Source organism: Ziziphus jujuba, chromosome 12 (assembly GCF_031755915.1).
Source record: "Ziziphus jujuba cultivar Dongzao chromosome 12, ASM3175591v1".
Lineage (NCBI taxonomy): Eukaryota > Viridiplantae > Streptophyta > Magnoliopsida > Rosales > Rhamnaceae > Ziziphus > Ziziphus jujuba.
This window is the reverse complement of record NC_083390.1, coordinates 19,207,745-19,228,686: the sequence shown is the minus strand read 5'-3', so window position 1 is coordinate 19,228,686 and position 20,942 is coordinate 19,207,745. Positions and strand designations below refer to the sequence as shown.

The 20,942-nt window shown below is 30.6% G+C and overlaps 1 protein-coding gene and 1 long non-coding RNA gene across 4 annotated transcripts; both read right to left on the bottom strand.

The window, feature by feature from the left end:
• Nucleotides 1-259: 259 nt before the first annotated feature.
• LOC107429268 (probable peroxygenase 4) lies at nucleotides 260-3,411 on the bottom strand. The gene is made up of 6 exons (XM_016039921.4): nucleotides 3,135-3,411; nucleotides 2,708-2,797; nucleotides 2,447-2,532; nucleotides 1,901-1,995; nucleotides 710-835; nucleotides 260-562 (listed from the first exon to the last, which is right to left on the bottom strand). The coding sequence occupies exons 1-6, from the start codon at nucleotides 3,172-3,174 to the stop codon at nucleotides 409-411; spliced, it is 591 nt and encodes a 196-aa protein (XP_015895407.2). The 5' UTR covers nucleotides 3,175-3,411; the 3' UTR covers nucleotides 260-408.
• Nucleotides 3,412-14,227: 10,816 nt separating this feature from the next.
• LOC132800296 (uncharacterized) lies at nucleotides 14,228-17,354 on the bottom strand. Of its 3 annotated transcripts, XR_009635301.1 has the most exons (6): nucleotides 17,228-17,354; nucleotides 16,278-16,508; nucleotides 16,008-16,057; nucleotides 15,058-15,849; nucleotides 14,431-14,485; nucleotides 14,228-14,323 (listed from the first exon to the last, which is right to left on the bottom strand). It is a non-coding gene; the product is annotated as an uncharacterized LOC132800296 (long non-coding RNA). The 3 variants fall into 3 exon arrangements; XR_009635300.1 differs by having other exon boundaries at nucleotides 14,298-14,485; XR_009635299.1 differs by lacking the exons at nucleotides 14,228-14,323; nucleotides 14,431-14,485; nucleotides 15,058-15,849 and having other exon boundaries at nucleotides 15,946-16,057.
• Between the last annotated feature and the right edge of the window lie 3,588 nt (nucleotides 17,355-20,942).

Genomic DNA, 20,942 nt, shown 5'->3' with positions numbered 1-20,942 from the left:
CCTATAAATACAAATACATAGAACACATATTGTTTTTTTGGTTATGCATAGAACTTGCATATTGGAACACTTGAAATCATAAAAATTATTTTTGGATCATCAAATTCTTCCGCACAATGTAAGATATGCTATGAGAAATTGCACATTCACAATTAAGAGCAGTAGGACCAAACAGATCATTGGATCTTATTATAATTATTTACAACAAAAGGAAAAAAAAAAAAAAAAGACAATTTCATTAAAAATACAACTCATCCAGTGTAAAAAGACATTTTATTAATGAATCCAAATTAAATTACAAATTAATTAATTAATTAACATAAAACTAACTTATTTTCCCATAAATCCAAAAGAAAAAAATAGTTACTGAGGAGTAACAACAATATAAACATCAATACGTTAAACTAATTACTTTTTCTTTTTAGCTGCAGATGATCTTTCATTCTCAATCTCATAGAACAAGCTTCCATCATAAAATGATTTGAGTGTTTCTTTGCGCAATAATCCATTCTTGTCCTTTCCAAGACTGTATAACAATTTCCATTCTGACCAGCTCACTAGCCTGATCAGAATCCACCGCAAAAATTCATGATTAATTAATTCGTATTAACTTAAGGAAAATAAAAATTTAAATAATTAAGGTGCTAATATAATGTTGTACAAAATAAGAATTCTAATTAAAATAAATAAATAAATAAATAAAACCCACCAATTTTTATAATCTTTGGGGTCCCTATTAGCCTTTAGCATCTCCATCAGTTCGTCAGATGTCAGTGCATCAGAATTTGTATGCGCGTGCTTTCTGAATATATCTTCAAACTTTACAGGATCAAACCTAATTATACATTTATAAACCATAAAACAACTAAATTATACTCAGATTGAATAGGACCAAAAATATAATGCTGAAACTAAAACGATGGAATAAAAAAGATTCTCAGCCAAAGTGATAACAACAATAATAATGTCTAAAATAATAATAATAATAATAATAAATAGCGCTTTTTTTTTTTTTTCTTTTTTGTTTTTAGCAGTTACTTGGACAGATTTTTGTTTGACAAATAATAATAATAATAATAATAATAATAATAATAATAAGAAGAAGAAGAAGAAGAAGAAGCTGCTGCAATGTTTTTCTTTTTCTCTAGTAATTAGTTGCAATAATTGACTAAACTAGAGGATGTTTTCCTGTGAGTCCGTGACTGCTATATGTAAAGTTTTGAAAGAATAATTTGAAACTAGAAAACAGGGGAGAAACTTCGTTACAGTGATAATTTGACTTTTAGAAATAAGTATATATGGTTAACAATTTCGAAATCGAATTGACCTCTGCTTGTTAATTAGTCCGCGTTCCCATTGATCCAATATAGTTCTTTATATTTCACCGAATTACCTTCTAGAAATTTAAGATGGGTTCGGCTTTTTCTTTTTCTTTTTCATTATTTATTTATTTTTATTTTTTTGAGTGGTATCAAATACCTATATTTAAAAATAAAATGTTTTTTCTATCCAAATTTAAAAAAAAAAAAAAAATGTAATACCGAATGGGCCTTTAAGCATAAAAGGAAGCTGGACCTATCAGCTCAGCACCAAAAAATGATTATTGGACAAAAATTTATTCCTTAAGATTATTTAGTTCTATTGAGTTTTTTTCATTAAAAAAAAAAGAGGGTTTTTTGCAATGATAAAATATATAATATAATAATAAGGGCCCCTAATGACTTAAGAAGCAAATTATAGCCTAAGCCAACAACCAGCACTAATTTGACCCAAAAAACAAAAAAAACAAAAAAAAAACAAATAAACAAATAAACAAACAAACAAACAAAAAGAACAACCAGCATCAATTAATTTCTGAGAGACAGAGTAAGGCATAAAAGTATTGATATGAACTATCTACCTTCCTTGAGCGTCATAGGTATCAGAGTCGCTTCCATGTTTGCATGTATGGATGTATTTGATGTCAATGGGGAAGAGTAGAGAAGGAAATTTCCCCTAAATCATCCAAAATTCTCATCAATTATAAATCATAGCAATTATTATTATTATTTTTTTTTTGGTCATCATAAATTGTACCATTTTCAGCACCAAATTTTTTCAAACAGATAATGAATAAGTGGGCAGGACTGCCTTCTAATTAGGTGATATTATTTACTGCCAACACCATCTTAATGAATTTCACCTTTTTTTTTTTCCACAAAAAAAAAAAAAAAAAGGTAGTGTATAAGGTTTTTCATGCTACTCAAAGTAAAACAGAGGAAAGACAGAGAATTAAACTTTAATTGGTTTAAAATATATTTTATGTGGTATGATATTGTTAGGAAAGTTAATTGACAAAGTGAGAAAAAAAAAAGAAAAAAGAAAAAAGAAAAATGGACGCAGCATAATAAGGAAAAAAACAAACAAATAAAATCGTATGCTTAAGAAGAGTGGGAGAGACGCATACAGGGCGGGTTTTCTGACTGAAACCAATGTTTATGAGGGTGGCACCGGCAATGGACAAAGGGATGCCACATCCCACGGCACGAAATCCTGCAACATTAAATAATATAATACCATTGAAATTAATTAATTAATTGATGGGAAAGTGTTTTTTTTTCCTCTAAAATTTTTATGAAAAATATTAGAAATTAAAAAAAAAAAAGAAAGGTTGTGGAACAGAAACGAAAATAATGAGGAAGAAATTAATTAAATAGAAAATTAAAACCTCGGAAAGTCTCCCATGGATAAATTAGACCATCATGGTTTCTATCGAAGAAGGCAACATGTTTCTGCAGAGGAGTGAGATCACCATTTTCTGTATATCCAAACAAAACTAGATAGTGAGTAAATATGGAAGACAATAATTTATCAAAAAAATAAAATAAAATAAAAGAAAAAAAGACAATGAGATAAGAATTAAAATCCCAAATAAAATAAAATAAAGAAAAACAAGAAGGTAATAAGCTCTAAACTATGTCTTTGTGTAGAGCACAAAAACATAAAATTATGAAAATTATTTGCAGAAATTATTTTCTAGAAACAAGGCAAAGTCAAAATTTGTATCTAAAACAACAAGAAAAAGGATCCAAAACTCAAATAAAAAAAATTAAAAGAATAATAATAAAGAAATTTAATTGTTATTATATATGTACCCTCATAAATATTCTTTGCGGGTGGAGAAGAGGAAGCCATAATAATCTGAAGAGCCTGAAGTGATTTTCTGATATGGAGGGAGAGAAAATATAGATGGAAAGAAAGTGTAATTTAGATGCTTAGAATGGAGAGGAAAGAGGCAAAACCTTCGACCTATGAGGAACGAGAGGAAAGTAATGTCCAACTCTGGGAGTCTGGTTTATAAAGCATGAGAAAGTGGGAGATTATATGGCCCCCAAAACGTAAATTCTTATTAAAAAGAATCCAATGAGAACATGTTACATGGATGGCGCATTTGTTTATTATTATTATTATTATTATGACTATGGAATAGCTGTTTGAATCTGGCATCCCTACCAAGAATGTTGAAAAAAGCCATCTAATTTCCAACACACAATTAGCTATTAATGGCTGCTCCAATCTCCAGCAACTAGCCCTCGATTGGGAAATATTAAATTTTGAAAGAAAATTGATTATCAAATCTAGTTTCTGAAATTAATTTATTGAGAATTAATTTTTTACTTATTTTGTTTGATATGTAATATAATTAAATTATTTTTGAGAATTAATTTTTTACTTATTTTGTTTGATATGTAATATAATTAAATTATTTTTGTATAATAAATTATGGATAAATTTATATTTTAAAAAAACTCTAGCATAAGTTGAAATATTTTTCCTATCTAGATGTGAATCTGTTTTTCTGTATTCATATTTTTCTATCTTCAAATAATTTTCAAAAAAATTACATTTTCATCCACTTTATCATTATCAAATTGGATGCTAATTTATATATATATATTATCATTTCAATAATACTCTAATCTAAAAGGATGAAAATGTTCTACCATCTTATAGATGTAGATGTAAGCAATACACCAATTTAACCAACTTTAGTACACAATATATGACGTTAATTAAAAATATGTTTTAATGCATATTGCAATTAATCTGTATTTCTTTTGTTAATTAAGGTTCACATATTTAATTTGTTTGCATTATTTCTGAAAACGTTGTGCCCTTTTTTTGTTTGGTGGGGGTGGGGGCTGGGGGCCAAGAGAAGTAAAAAGAACGTGACTAGAAAACCCAACCTCCAGTATAAAGAAAATAAATAAATAAATAGTTATTATATTACATTAATTAACAACAATTAAATGAGTTTAATTAATTTTATAAGTTTCTCAAGTTGACAATTCAAAACTCAAAAAGTCGAGCATCTAAATTTGAGTGGAGTCATATGCCACGGGTTAATTGTGCTCTACCATGGTATTTTGTTTTGCTTTCCTATTTTACCCTTTACGTTTTAAAAGAAGAAAAACAAAGTTGAAGAAAGAAAACAAATGTGATACTGCAAATTGAACTGCAACCGATGCCCAGATATTTTTTTCCCTCCTCACTCTTCATTTTATCTATACCCTCCATTTTTATTTTCTCCCTGCCATTTTCATATAGCCACCATATAGAAACCACATAAAGATGAGTACCATTATATGTTGGTTATCATTAGTGATTATCATCGCTATATATAGCAAAGGATTCAATACTTATGTGATTTTTATATTTTTACTTATATACATATATTGAACCTACAGTTATGTGACAATCACCAATAGTAATCAATATTATTTTTTCATAAAAATAGTTTTCAACAGCTCCAACAAAGCATCTCTCTTCTAATAAATTCAAACTTTATTTGGCATTTAAAATAATAATAATAAATAAAACTGAGTAGATTTAGCAAGTAAAAGAACAATATTAATAATATCCTTTTTTGACATCTAATTTTAAAAATCACAGAGCCTATAAGTTATAACTTTGATGTGTATATAGAAGGTCTGAAAATGAGTAGGTAGATTAACAAATTGATTAACTTCAGCAAGTGTTCTTGCTTTTTAGCACCAAAAAAAGAAAAAAAAAAAAAAAAAAAAAAGAGAACTTCAACGAACACAGAGGCTAAGGAAGAGATGTAAGCTTTTTAAAACCTAAAAGGGTAAAATAGTGAAGGAACAACAAAAATACTGTGGCAAGAAGGATTCACACGTGCCACCCGACAAAATTATAGAAAAGTTAAAAGGTTTGTTTTTTTGGTGAATAGAAAATTTAAAGGTTATCGGTTTTGATGATTGAGGATCCAACCAAATTTATATCAGTTTCATATTGTGGGTGGAAAATTGACAGCATTTGTTTAATATTTTTGTCAATTTTGGAGTCCATAAGAAAATGGTAAATTATCGAAAAGATCTAGCAAATCGTATCAATATTATATATTATGTTAGGGTATAGTCGGCAATAACGAAAATAGACCAAAGGAATGTCAACATTGGATTTAGAAGGGATCTAATTGGGTTTGCAGCAAGGGTGCACAAAGAAACTGATTAACCAACTAAATTCAAATCTTGGGGTTTTTTTTTTTTTTTTTCTCATTTAAGAACATTTATTACTTATTTATGTTTGCTAAGAAACATTTAATATGGTGTTTATGACTGTTGTCTTTTTTCTTCTTTGTTAGTCGACGTGTTTATGACTACTTGGCTTGAGAGGATGACATAATTTTAAAAAAATTCACCAAAAAGCGATATAATTTTAAAACGTTTTGGTAGTGCAGGCCAGTGGATGAGATTGCTTAAAGTAGTGGACCAACGTGTCGGCGTAAACAAGACCCACGTCTGATAATGCTACGTAATCCGGCAAATGGTTAGCCAAAACACCTCACCTTGAATTACGCCGTACTTTTAGTTTTGAGTTATTTATTTTTTTATTCTCTGTCGGTTTAAATTATATTTTCTGTTTACAAATTTCTTTTTAATGAGGGCAAGCAACTGACCAAAACAAAAGAAAAAGCAAAGCAAAATCAACCAAAATTTTCTTTTTTAGGAAACCGGAATAGAGCTGACGTTTGAGAGATTGAAGTGCTTTATATAAATAACTAAAAATAATAAATATGTGAATCCTTTTATTTATACGTGCAAGAAATTCCCACTTCTATTACTTAAAAAACAAGAAAAAATAATGATAGTTTTAATGATCGTATATTTTTAGGTATATTATAAAAATATAAATTTAAATTATAGGAATAAAAATTTAGGATAATTTATAATATTAAAAAAGAAAAAAGAAAAATAAATTTCCATCTCTGAAATTATTAACTTCCACTCGTTTTTTATGAACCATTTAATTTTTTGAAAATTAGGGACAACTAATAACAAAAAAATCAAAATGCACAAGTCCCTTAGGTATCTTATCATGTTGGTTCTATTTGCCATTTATGGATTTAAAACCATAGTTTTTGCACTTTGAGAAGAAATAAAATTACCCAAAAAAGAATTAAAATTGTCAATTTGGGTGTTAAGCAATGCAAATTTGTTTTTTTTTTTTTTTAGATTATTCAGATTTTATTTTTTTCCAAATTTTAAAAAGTATTAGTTGAACAAACTAGGGCCTACTCAAGAGCTCCTAGAAGAGGTAAGGTTGGATGGACGCATAAGAAAAGAATAAAATTTTCTTTTGCTATATAACGCTATGATTTTTTTTTTTTTATAACTGTCTTTTAGGCAAAGGATTCTGCTCGCTTACTACTATTAAATGAATATTTAATATCTACATATTGTAATTTAATATTAACTAATTTTATTTGTTGCATGTGTTTTATGAATTTTCTGATCTCAACTAGTTTCTTTTTCTTAAAAAAACTAATAATTTTAAAGAAATATCATGCTTAATATCATAAGTAGAAACAAATAAATATAATGTGGATAAAATGAACATGAAATTAAAAATTAAAAAAAAAAAGTGGGTAAAATGGCAATTCCCAAAGATCCATGAATTAATTTTGACGAAAATCCTGCTTTAGGAAATTATATGTGATCTTTGTTTTTTGTTATTTTTATTTTTTTAAAAAAATATACCATCATTTTTCAGTTTGTGTATTTTTATTTTCACAAAAACAGAAAAAAGAAAAAAGACATTGCTCGTATTTCAAATGTTAAAATAATAATTAAAAAAATAATAATAATCATAGACAAGCAGAGAATCGATTTCATATCAGCCTTATACATTTGAGTTAGGCCTGTCAAAAACATAGTATATCACAAGTAGGCCCAATATGCTAAACAGTAAGCCCAGTATAATGTATACAACCCATTTTTATTTTAGTTTTTTGATGGATTTTATTTCCTATTTGTTTATTTTGTAATAAATAATTGAAGGGGAAAAAAAATGGAGGAAAAATTTATATAATACAGTCTGGTAAAGTATAAATTTTTTTTGGAGTGGATGAACGGGTGCTTGTTCTTTTGTACGCTTAGTGTGGGGTTATTCCCACGTTGATTAGATTAACAAATTTTAAAGGGCATAAAAAAGGTTGGGATTACCACCATTAATTATGTTAACTTATTGACATTTTATCCTCGTTTGAAGATGGAATATAAAAAATAATTATTAAAGTTTATATTTAGATAATTTTACATGTAATTATTAATATGTTAACCATATAAATTAATAATTATAGTATTTGTATTTTTGTCTACATTATAATATTTATAATGTAATATTTATCATTTATTTCATATACATATTTATATTTTTGTATATATTATAACTTATATCTACTTTATAATATTTATAGAAATATTAAATTTATTATAAAAAAAATAATGGATAGGTAGACATTTAAAAATTAATAATATTTATCAATTTTTTGATATTTTAAAAAATTAAATTTAGGTGAAAATACAATAGAAAATTTTGAAATTTTAAAAAATTATAAAAAAATTGATGTAGATATTTTACAAAAATGTTAACGAAAATTTTGTGAAAATAGCATAAGTTTCAACAGAAATTTTTTAAATTTATCCATTTTTATTTATAACCAAAATTTCTTACCCTCCTTTCAAAAATATGAAAGTTTCAGTGAAATTTTCTTCTTTTTTTTTCTTTTCAATTTTTTAATCCATGGTTCATTGTTCTCTCTTTAGGTGTGCAGTGTGCATGGTTCATTAATCTTTAATTTGCTATTTTAGTGAATTTTATTACTTTCTGTTTTTCAACTTATTCAAAATTATTAGTTCAAAGATTGTTAATCTTTGGTAAAGTTTTGCTCATTAATGTTTGCTTTAAGCTTTTAGTTCATTCCTAATCTTTAAATATTTGCAATAATTTTCTCTTCATTTTTTTCTTATCTTAAAGTTGTTTTTATTTTTCTGCATTATTTCAATAATATTGTTCCAATATTATATATGTTGTAGATAGCATCCTGGGATGATGAAGAATAATATGGCACTTACAATCGGCGAAAATTTGGTTAAGAGAAGCTGATATGGAAATATTAATCTCAAGAGTAGTACTATTACAACTCATGACTACTACAGCACCATTGGATCAACATTGTCAAACCTTTCTTTAAGGTTGGTCGTTAGATTGTATTTCTCCCTACTAGAATTATAAAAACATATGTATATATAGAAGAGAGAGAGAGAGAGCGAGAGAGAGAGAGATGGAAAAAAAATAAAGAGAGCAAAAAAAATGAAAAAAAATAAAGAATGAAAAGAAAAAAGAGAGAGGAAAAAATAAGAGAGAGAGAGAGTGACAAAAAAGAAAGAAAACAAGAATGAAAAAAGAGAGAAAAATAATGAAAGAGAGAGAGTGTGAATAAAGAAAAAAAAAAGGAGAAGAGGAAGAGGAAGGTAAAAATCAAAACCATTCTATTTTACTAAAAAAAAATTAAATTCCCGCTAATTATTCTCGTTATAAAGGAGTTAAAATAAAAAATAATTTAATTTGTCATACCAAATAATTTCTAGGATTAAATTAAAAAACTAAAAATAATAATAAGAAACTTTCTGGATTAGATTAAAAAATGGTTTTGCTCTAGTTGTCCAGCTTATAGCATTTCCTTTTAAAGAAGTAAAATAATACTTCTTCTTTGTAGTGCGATTTCTTCTTAATGAAGTTCATTTTTCTTTTCAAACTAATAATAATAAGAAAAATAAAATAATACATTTTGTACGAGCAAGGAAGGTTTATAATATATTTTAAGAAGTTGAGGTTGTATTTACCAAACTAATGGATCCAATATTGCTCTTCACGATAATTGAATCCTAGTTGACAAGAAAATGGATCGGCTTCTCCCCTTATCAATTGGACTAACCTTTGGGGATGGAAACTCAGATTGTTTCAAACATTTATAATTACCGTTCCTTATGAAGGGAGGTTTTGAGTTTATTGTAAAATATGAAAGAAAACAAATTTAAATGACAATTTTTAAAGCCAACATCAGAAAATGCAGTAGTAATAGGCCAAACCAGAAGCAACACTATGCTATTCTTTATAGGAAATTGCATCACCAAAATCAAAAGAGGCTAAAATCAAAACCAAAGCTTATTAATATTCTCTATTCACTACAATTTATTCTACTTAGGACTAAAAGGAATATCAAATATAAAAACCCAAAAACAACAAAAAGATGAACTTAAAAGCCAAAAAAAAAAAAAAAAGCAAACTCCAATTTTGTTTGGATGGATGGAGAATTAATTTTTATTATGAGCTGCTAATGTTTCCTGTGCCATATGTTCGTACTAGCTTCCATCGTTAATACATACTCGTGTTACTTTTTACAATTAAAGATAAATTATACAGGATCTTCCATTCTACATAGGCTCCTAGACGTTTTTAAGCCTCCTTAATTTGCATTTTATAAATATTAAGTTCATATTATTAAATTAAATTTAAAAAAAAAAAAAAAAAAAACCACCAGTCTCTATAATCCTTGGATTCGCTATTGTATTTTATCATCTTCATAATCATCACTTCATCCAATGTCAATGCTTCGGACTTTTTCTGTACATATTTCTTGAATATCTGTTCAAACTTTTAAATGACCAAATCTGAAATTTTTTTCACAAAACAAAGAGATTAAACCAACAATAAAGGGAACAAATGCTGGTAGAAGATAAAAATACAATAAATATTAAATTTTGATTAGTAACTAATAGAATTAGATCTTGAAAAATTAGAAGAAACATTTTTTTTTTTTAAGCGTTGGTTGATAGTTAAATTTTGATAAACTAAGTTAGTGATTCTAATTCTAAAAACCAGAGTTTGACATTATTTATCCTTCCTAGCCTCATATCTAACTAGCTTGCATAGATTAACTATCAAAGCCATATAAGGAACAAATCAAAGCTCTAACTTGAACCGATCAATTTCATAGATAAGCGGAGATTACCATACTTGTAAGTGGTTGCAGAGCTCTAACCAAAGCCTACACAGATCAATTTCATATCAACCTTTTACATTTGTGTTACGCCAGTTAAAAAAAGCTCACAAATAGGCCCAATAGGCTCATCAGCAAACCCAGTACAATGCGTATAATGTGTTTTACAAGTTGCAAAGCTCTAACCAAAACCTATACAGATCAATTTCATATCGACCTTGGGGACTTTGGCCCAATGTCCCTTTTAGAAGGGCTATGATATATATACTCCTTCATTGGTCAACTTTTTTTTTTGTCCTTTAATATCCATTACATCTTTAAAAAATTTTTAAAAGACTTGTATGTCCTTTATTTTAGATTTAATATAAGGAAACCTTTTGTGGCTCCTCCGATTTGGCTTCTTGGGTTCTCATCAAAAACCAATGCTGAGATTAGAAAGAGGACCAAATCTAAAGATAACAAGTTTGAGTTCGAAGAAAACAATGCTCAGATCTTCAGGCTAATGCTCGACGATGCCCATCTTCAATCCCGCCTTTATTTCTACAAGTATCGAAATGCTTTTACCTTCTCACTTGTGGTTGTTTCTTCTCTGCTGCTTCAAAAATACTTGAATGGTGGATCGGAAGAATCTGGGTCTTTAGCAAATGGTGGTTTTGTAACAGCCCAGTCCATCCGCATACGATATTGTCCGCTTTGGGCCCAGCCCGCACAGTTTTGTCAAAACGCGTCGCAAAGGAAAGGTATCCACACCCTCTTTTAAAGCATGCTTCGTTCCCCTTTCCAACTGACGTGGGATCTCACAATCCTCCCCCCTGGGGACCCAGCGTCCTCGTTGGCACACCAATCCGGGTACTGGCTCTGATACCATCTGTAACAGCCCAGTCCACCCGCATGTGATATTATCCGATTTGGGCCCAGCCCGCACGGTTTTGTCAAAACGTGTTGCAAGGGAAAGGTATCCACACCCTTTTTTAAGGCATGCTTCATTCCCCTTTCCAATCGATGTGGAATCTCACAATTGGTATCAGAGCCAGGTTTCGATCCTGGGACCTGTGTAGTTATGGCCTATAGTACAGTAGGCCGGTTGTGGACTTATTTATATATATATATATATTGAGGTATTAACGTTAATGCTAGTGTTTGATTATCTACGTCTTAAGGTGAGGTTGCATTGGATATTTTCTAAGATTATCCAGTGGGACTTCCCTAGGCGGGATCACCCGGGAGGTCCTGGGAGGGTTCCCGGGGCGGGTCCTGTCAGTTTTGTTCCGGTTCTACTAGGATTTGTGGGTGTTTTTAAGTTTCTGACGTTGCTCGCCAAGGTTTCTTTTGGAAAATCATCGTTAAAGAGGCTGGCAAAGCCTTGAATAGAATCACCAAAAGTTCTGAAAACGTTATCAAATTGGCAAAAAAATTTGATTACCATAGGACCTTCGGTAATTACTGATGAAACCTACGGTAATCAATTTGTCCTTGCTGGAAAAATTACCGTAGGTTTCATCGGTAATTATCGAAACCCCTTTGGTAATCACATTTTATCAATTTTTTGGCCCCCACAAGTCTCCTAATGTGTGTTAAATGCAACAACATGCAAAATATACATTCTTTAATGATCTTAAGGAGAAAAAATCCCAAAAATTCGGAAAAAGTTCTCAAATTGCCAAAACAAATTTATTACCGTAGGATCTTCGGTAATTACTGATGCAACCTACGGTAATCAATTTGTCCTTACTGGAAAAATTAACGTAGGTTTCATCGGTATTTACCAAAACTCCTGTGGTAATCACATTTTACCAATTTTTTAGCGCCCACAAGTCCCCTAATGCGTATTAAATGCAACAACATGCAAAATATATTTTCTTCAATGATCCTAAAAAGAAAAAATCCCAAAAGTTCTTAAATGGGCACAAAAATTTGATTACCATAGGGCATTCGGTAATTATCGATGAAACCTACGACGATCAATTTGTAGTTGCTAGAAAAATTACCATAGGTTTCATCGGTAATTACCGAAACCCCTATGGTTATCACATTTTACCAATTTTTTGGCCTCCACAAGTCCCCTAATGTGTGTTAAATGCACCAACATGCAGAATATACATTCTTCAATGATCCTAAGGAGAAAAAATTCCAAAAATTCTGAAAAAGTTCTCAAATTGCCAAAAAATATTTATTACCGTAGGGTCTTCGGTAATTACCAATGCAACCTACGGTAATCAATTTGTCCTTACTGGAAAAATTAGCGTTGGTTTCATCGGTAATTACCGAAACCCCTGCGGTAATCACATTTTACCAATTTTTTGGCACCCACAAATCTCCTAATGTGTGTTAAATGCAACAACATATAAAATATACTTTCTTCAATGATCCTAAAGAAAAAAACCCCCAAAAGTTCTGAAAAAGTTCTCAAATGGGCACAAAAATTTGATTACCGTAGGCCCTTCGGTAATTACCGATGAAACCTACGATAATCAATTTGTAGTTGCTGGAAAAATTACCGTAGGTTTCATTGATAATTACCGAAATCCCTATGGTTATCACATTTTACCAATTTTTTTGCCTCCACAAGTCCCCTAATGTGTGTTAAATGCAACAACATGCAAAATATATTTTCTTCAATGATCCTAAGAAGAAACAATCGCAAAAGTTCTGAAGAAGTTCTCAAATTGGCATAAAAATTTGATTACCATAGGGTCTTCGGTAATTACCGATGAAACCTACGGTAATCGATTTGTTCTTGCTTGAAAAATTACCGTAGGTTTCATCGATAATTACCGAAACCCCTATGGTGATCACATTTTATCAATTTTTTGGCCCCCACAAGTTCCCTAATGTGTGTTAAATGCAACAACATGCAAAATATATATTCTTCAATGATTCTAAAGAGAAAAAACCCCAAAAGTTCTGGAAAAGTTCTTAAATTGGCAAAAAAATTTGATTACTGTAGGGCCTTTGGTAATTACTAATGAAACATATGGTAATTAATTTGTAATCAATTTGTAGTTGCTGGTAAATGCAACAATATACAAAATATTTTCACACTTTATTCGACAGTTAATGAGAAATGAGAGTAGATGAGAAATGGAAGATGATTCCATTTATTCGATACTTTCATATCCATTTATTTAAATATTTTCCACAACTGCACAATTAATTCCCTCCTGACTGCTCTCTTTTGAACATATTACCATGGAGCCGCATTTTAAAAGAGATTGGAAGAAACTTTCAAACTGGAAATATTCTCCAATTTAAAACTAACTAAATTTCAATGCATACCATTCAAACAAGTTCAAATGGTCCTAAACTAGAGAGCCAATATTTGAGAACTCAATTACCATCTATTTAAATTATCATCCTTCTTATTTCTTGCTTTTCCACATCTCAAACAATATGGAGAATTTAATAATGAAATTGGGTCCTTACACTTCATCTTGACATAAGAATCATGTAGAAAAACTAAAAACTAAATCTGAATTAGCAAGAGAAAAATGTACAAGTGTTTTATGAATAAAATCTAGAGAATATTACAACTCCTACAAAAGGCTCTGTTGGTATCAATCCTAATTTAACCCAAAGTTCCCCATCAATGTCAAAATCTCGAACACCAATTGGCACCACAATTGGTATAATGCCAAACTTTAGTGACAGCATTAAAAGCATACGGGGCACCTCCACTATAACAGAGACCGATTTGATACCTGGATGGAATCAAACAAAATATCTACGGTTAGTTACAATATTTAGTATACAAGTTTCAAAGAAAATAATTAAATTCCTAGAGTATCTATAAAGAAGTATAAAGGTTCAAATCTAACAATTGAGGTAATAGCTCATACCCAGTAATAATAAAGGAAAGTAGTAAAACACACTTGCCTTCATGAGCATTAAGGTAAGACCCAATTCCGTGGCCTGTACCATGCCGATAATCAAGACCATTTTTCTACAATGGAACTCAAGCAAGAATGTCTAGGGCATGACCTGTTGGAAAATGAACATGTACCTTCGTATCACACAATCTTACAAGAATATAGTCAATACATTTCACTTAAAATGAAATACATAATTTAAAAAATAAAATAAAATACCGTTGGTTCCATTAGGAAATTGAGCATTCCCAAGTGCAATATGACCCTTGAGGACCTGCAAAATGAAGCAAACAAAATTACTTCGCTAGACTTGAAAAAATATAATAATAATAATGATAATAAAAAGGAAAAATACAATAGATTAGCACTTACTGCATTATAGCATGCTTTAAATAGATTAGCACTTACTGCAGTATAGCTTTTTCAACTATATCACTTTTTAACAAGAACATTTAAAAGTAGTTGATAAAGTAGGAATTAACATATCCATGTCAAAGTTCATTTTAAAAATGGAAAACCCTTTATTTCTCTTGATATATTGGAATTTGTTATGCATAGAATGTCATGCTAGCTTTTGACAGTGGTTGCTAAACTAGGAATTAGCATATCTATGTCAAAGTTCATTTGAAATTGGAAAACACTTTATTTATCTTTGTATGGTGAAATTTTCCATGCTTTATTTAGAATCAGGTTGTGCCCATGCAATACAACTTAAGAACCATTACCACTCATGTGCGTAAATGACAATGTCAGAGATACCTCTTTTGAAGTTCATAGATATCATATAGAATTTTCAACCATTACCACTTATTATCATATAGAATTTTCATTTGAAGTTCACAGTACCTTTTTTACTGCACGAAAACTCTCCAGCTTATCGCTTGCAGTCACCTCTATTAGTTTAAGTGTTTGCCTGCAATCATTGCATCATTATTTGATTAGTGTGTATTGAAATTGCACAAGCAGAGCATTGCATGCAGACATATAGAAATATACACAAGCTGTGTACTGACAAGTTGTCTGATACGGTTTATGTCCTTTTACATTCCTCTGTCAGGAAATATTTAGACCACAATACATCCCAACTAGTATTTCAATCAAATGTTAGATGTTGCATAACAACCTAAAAAAACAAAAAAACAAAAAACAAAAAATGAACTTACAAACTAGCATTTAACTGAAAGTAATGTCAGAGAATTACCTTGGAAACGTTCTGAACTATTGTTTGAATCTTGGGGTGCGGATTCATCATTAAGACCAAGCGATCTTGATATTTTTGATTCTACCCTTGAAGCATTATTCAATATTTTGGTAGTTCCGGTTTCTGATGCTACTATTCCTTGAAATTCTTCACTCGTAATTAAAGCAGCTAAGGCATCCATGAATGACTCATTATCTGCTTCTTTATAATACTCTGTTTCTTCTTTCACAATCCAAAGCATCAATGTCAGTGGATTGTGCCTCAGCTTTATCATCTTCTTCATCCTTAACATATGCTTTATATGTCAGCCGAAGTAGTATTTCTCCATAAGAACTCTTTGTAGAAAGTCCCCAGCCTCTTTGCATCCACATATGCTTTTCTGGTTTCCCCAGCCGAAGTAGTATTTCTGGTTTCCTAGAAGCCAACTGACTCTCAAGCTGCAAAGAAAACATTATAATCGACATGTTGTTATGTACCTCGAGATACAAGCTTTAGGAAATTATAACTTAAATGAATAATTTAACAACAACGGTTACTTAAATGTATGTTACATGTGGCTAGGGATAAAAAGTTGTAGCAATCAATGTCTAGATACCTTTGATCAGGCCTGAGCCTTAAATCTATAGGGGACAACTTTTCCTGCAACTAAAATCAAGATTAAGAAGTCCTCATCCACTCACACAATAGTAAAATTAAAAGCACTTGAGTGATTTTATTTTGTTTGCATGTTCTAAAATCTCTTGTCATCAATTCATGTCCATGCTAAAAATGCAATTGGGAAAAAGAAAAAAAGAAAGAAAAAATGTTCCAGTGCAATGTTTCAAACCAGGGCATTAAGTAATAGTAATGAAGTCATCGAAACTACCTTTAATCCAAGGGTGAGTTCATTCATGGTGATGGCAAAGCATGGCAAGTTATATCTTGTAGGAAACTGGGGTGGCTTGCTCCTCTTCCAAAGCAATTGGGCATCAGGTCAAGACTCCAATCCTTTTCCCTTCCCAGACCAATTTCCATCCACATAATGCATGCTCTCATCCCATTTTCCAAATAGTATTGCTATCGTTTTTCCATTTCTATCTTGAACTAAACCATGTACCTGACCGAAAAAGAAAACAGCAATAATTTTAAAAGAACAATCCTTAAGCTTGTTAACAATATTATAGTACTTATTAACAGAATCTATACCCTCAATCCATTCTGTTCACCCAAAAATAGAATCCTTTGGTTTGATGTATTTTTTTTTTTTTTAAAAAAACGGCTTTCTTCTAGAAGCAAAATAAAACCAAAGGGGTAAGAAAATGATTCATGCTCCGCCTCTCATAATCCATACATATTGTTCTTGCAGACAACTTCAACTCCCATAAAGGATTAACTAATAAAAATTTCTATTGCTATCAACTCCAACCCCTTTGGAGGATTCGAAGTTGGTATCATCATATTCAAAAACTAAAGGAATTATATATCCAATATAATGGGATTATAGGCTGTCCAGACTTTATTATATATTAGGCTTTCAAAAAAATAAAATAAAATAAAATAAATCCTTTGTCAATAAATATGGAGAGAGATTTCAATAATTTGATAGCCTCCACCTAGTATAATTTCAGTCACATTAAATTAAATTTATTAAACAACATAATTATATCTCATTCCACAAAGAAACAAACCAAACAATTGAAGAAGTTATGCCAAATTACGTTCCTAGAGAAAAAAATTGTCATGCTTTTTTTCAGTCATCCAAGAAGACCTCCAAATATCCATATAAAACTATATGCAAGTAAAGCATTTGAAAATTAAAAGATAAAGAAAGAATACCTGGTGAGGATTTTGGTCAATGATAGATTGCTCCTTGAATTTCAACTTGCAAGAATAGTTATGATTCCCCTGTATATGCATTGTACCACTGTGGTCACAATAGAGCTTTCCCAATATAAGGTTTCCCAATATAAGGTTGTTAATTAATGTTGTAACCTGGCAGAAAAAAGAATAGAAACACAACAAAGAATAAATAATATAAAAAATATTTATTTTTAACCAAAAAAAAAAAGGAATATTAGTCGAATCATAGTCATTACCTTACTCCATTGAAAAATTTCTCTGTCGTCAAATTCCACCGTTAAAAGAACAACATGATCAAGTTGAATTGAGTGACCCTAAAATTTACTCTTCAAATTGCTATCACTCCAGAATTTTCATCCTTTACCCTCACAGTGGCAAGCAACAATCATTGGATGATGACTGACCTGACACCAGAAAGATGAAGAATATTCAGTATGTATGCACAAGGTTTTGAATGTCCAGAGTCTGTTAAAGGAAGTATACAAGATAGATTAAACCTAGGTACCATTGTTCTTCCTCCTTTCCTCCCTCACAATCTAGTAATTACAAGGCTACTTTCTATAGAGGATTACGCTAAATTCAGCTATTGCCAGCTATATATTCTACACTATTTTGGCTGAGGTAGTCATCTTTAGGTGAAAATAATTACTGGTCTTAATATCGTAAAAATAAGCATGAACTTCCTTTTCTCTCACAATAACTCCTATTGCTCTCTCCAAAATTTATAAAGCTATCCTTTTTATTGTCACTGCAACACATACCATAATAATGTCATCAATTTTCCTTTTCAAATTATGTATAGTAATGCTTGAGTGCGATATATGCATTTATGTTTAAGATGAAATATGCATACCACATTATGTCTAGCTTTTAAATACAAATGATTTATATAAAACCAGCCAAAGTGCTCCTAGTATGAAAATTTTTTGAAGCAGAACTGTAGGTTAGCGTTTGAAGGCTCACCAAACCTCCTTTTATAAGGAATCCCATTGGACTAAGCTTCAAATCATAGTTTCTCCTATTTCCATGCCCTAACAAAAAAAAAAAAAAATTGCATGAGTTTTGAAAATTTTTTGAAGCAAAACCCGATTCAAGTGAGAAATTGATGAGTAATTATAGGAGATACCCGGGAACAATGTATCTTGAAATTGCCATGGTTCAGGCAAAATGTCAGAAACAAAAGAGAAAAAAATAACAGGAAAGACAAAAAATGGGAAGGGAAACGAAAAGTTATAATGTGTATTTTTTTTTTTTCTTATGAAATGAAAACTCACCCAAAATGCTTCTTTTGTGTTGGAATTTCGATCGTGCCCTCACTTTGGTCCGTAAACGAAAGCACAACGGTGTTCTCCATCGGTTTTCACCACACAACCACTGTCGATTTTCGAAAAGCACGAACCTTCTCAAATCCTCAATCGGCGACTTGAGGTGGCTTCTCTCCATCTTCGATTCAAATGGTGCTAACCTCTCTCTGCCTCCGATCACTAGCAACGACCTGATTGTCTCTCACTTTCTCTTCCTCTTTTCTTCGTGCTTCGTCCAGGTTAAAGAAAAAATGGAATACGTCTCATTAGTTTTTTTTCTTTTCTTTTATATTTGAAAAGGGTAATCTAGGAATATTGAAAAATTAAAGGGCAAAACAAAAATATTTGAGATGAGAAGGGCAAATATCCTTATAGCCCTTTAAAAAAAGGTATTGGACCAAATTTCCCATCGACCTTTTACATATGGGTTACGCCAGTTAAAAAAGGCTCACAAAAAGGCCCAATAAGCTCATCGGCAAGCCCAGTACAATGCGTACCACGTGTTTTTTGGGTGAATTTTATTTAGTATCTGTTTATTTTATGATAGATAATTGCAGATGAAAAAGAATTGCAAGAAAACTTGTATAATACGGTATGGTGAAGTATAAATTAGGCCATCATGTTTCCAAGTGCAGTCAATGGCTGTTTGTTCTTTAATACCTTAATATAAGGATAATCCCATGCTGATTAAATTAACAAAATTAACCTATTACAATGGAACCCCAAATTTCATATATAATGCTTAGTGCAAAGGGGTATATATATGGGCTATAACTAGTACAACGGTGGGGATTGGATTTTGGGCGCTTAGAGCTTAATGTGAGGGAGTGATTGGACACATGAGGATTAAATAGATGAAACTTGTTTGCTTTTGGGCTTATTTATTTATTTTATTCAAATATAATACAAATTCAAATTGAGTACTAATATTAAAAATAAAACTACAAACAATATAATTTTTTTTTTATCTTAATCATTAGACTTATAAAAAATTTTACTTTTATTTTTTACAAATTGAAACCCTTGAAATCACAAAAAACTTGACATGAGGTGTACAAAATGTGGGTTTTTATACTTTATAAGCTAAGCAAAACAAAATTATGTAAACCCGCATAAAAGGCTGACATATGCATGATATTGCATTCATAAAAAGAAAAAGAAACAAAATAATAAATAGAAAAATAACAACAGTAAAAACTTGTATATGACAAGGATCTGTATCCTTTCTACAAGATCTACAAAACTTTGGGATTGGCAAGGCAGTTGATACAAGCTTAGAGTTGAATCTCATACCCAAGAGAACAATTTGTGATGTGACACCGCCGTACAGCACCAAATTATCCTATTTCGTTCTAAATATGGTGTATTATTTTGAGTTTTACATACCATAGTCATTTAAAGCATTCATTTGAGTTCAAATTGGAAGAACAAAAAAAATGATAAGATTGTGTCTGGACAGAAAGAAAATAAGAGAAAAAAATGACAGAAAGAAAAGAAAGAAAGAAGACAAGCTTTCTGGAATTCTGTTATTGTATTTCTCACACATTTCAGTTACACAAAAATATTATTTATACAAAAGGAAACTCTCACTCAACTAACTTGCTGACCTGGATTAAAAACAAATATTACGACTATTAAAAACAAAACTAACAATATACGAACTAACAAATGCCACGTCAGAAATAACTACACACTAATACATTTCTAAACTCGTCAACATTCCCCCTCAAACTCTTATTTTGTTAAAGCTAAGATAAAGCAAAATATAAGTTTGAAGATAGGACACCAGCAAAGCAAACCAGCTTAAAACCACTGAACTAATTAGCTGAAGAGCAAGAAACATCTGAGAATCAAGGCAGTAGTAGCCAGATGAATGGACAAAACAGTAACAGACAGAGAGAAAACAAGAAGAAGTGAATGCTTGAATGCTTTAGTTATTCAGCTAGATGAATTAAAACCAGCAAAAAAAGCCAAAAGTTCCTCCATGAATGCTTCAGTTATTCAGCACAACTAGAAGAAAAGAAATAATTCCCCTTGAATACTTCACTTATGCAGCACTAACAACTCCTAACTTGGACTTCAAATAAAGAAATCTAGAAGTTCCCAAGGCTTTAGTGAACACATCAGCTATCTGTTCTTTAGTTGGCACATACCAAACTTCAATTGATTTTTCCAGTACTTTATCTCGAACAAAATGCATATCTATTTCAATATGCTTACTCCTCTGATGCAACATTGGATTTTCAGCTAAAGCAGCTGTATTAAGACTATCAGTCCAAATTATAGGTTTAGGCAACTGAATTTGAAACTCCTTGAGTAAACTTTGTAACCAACATAACTCAGAAGTAATGTGAGCTAAGGCCCTGTACTCAGCTTCAGTACTTGAA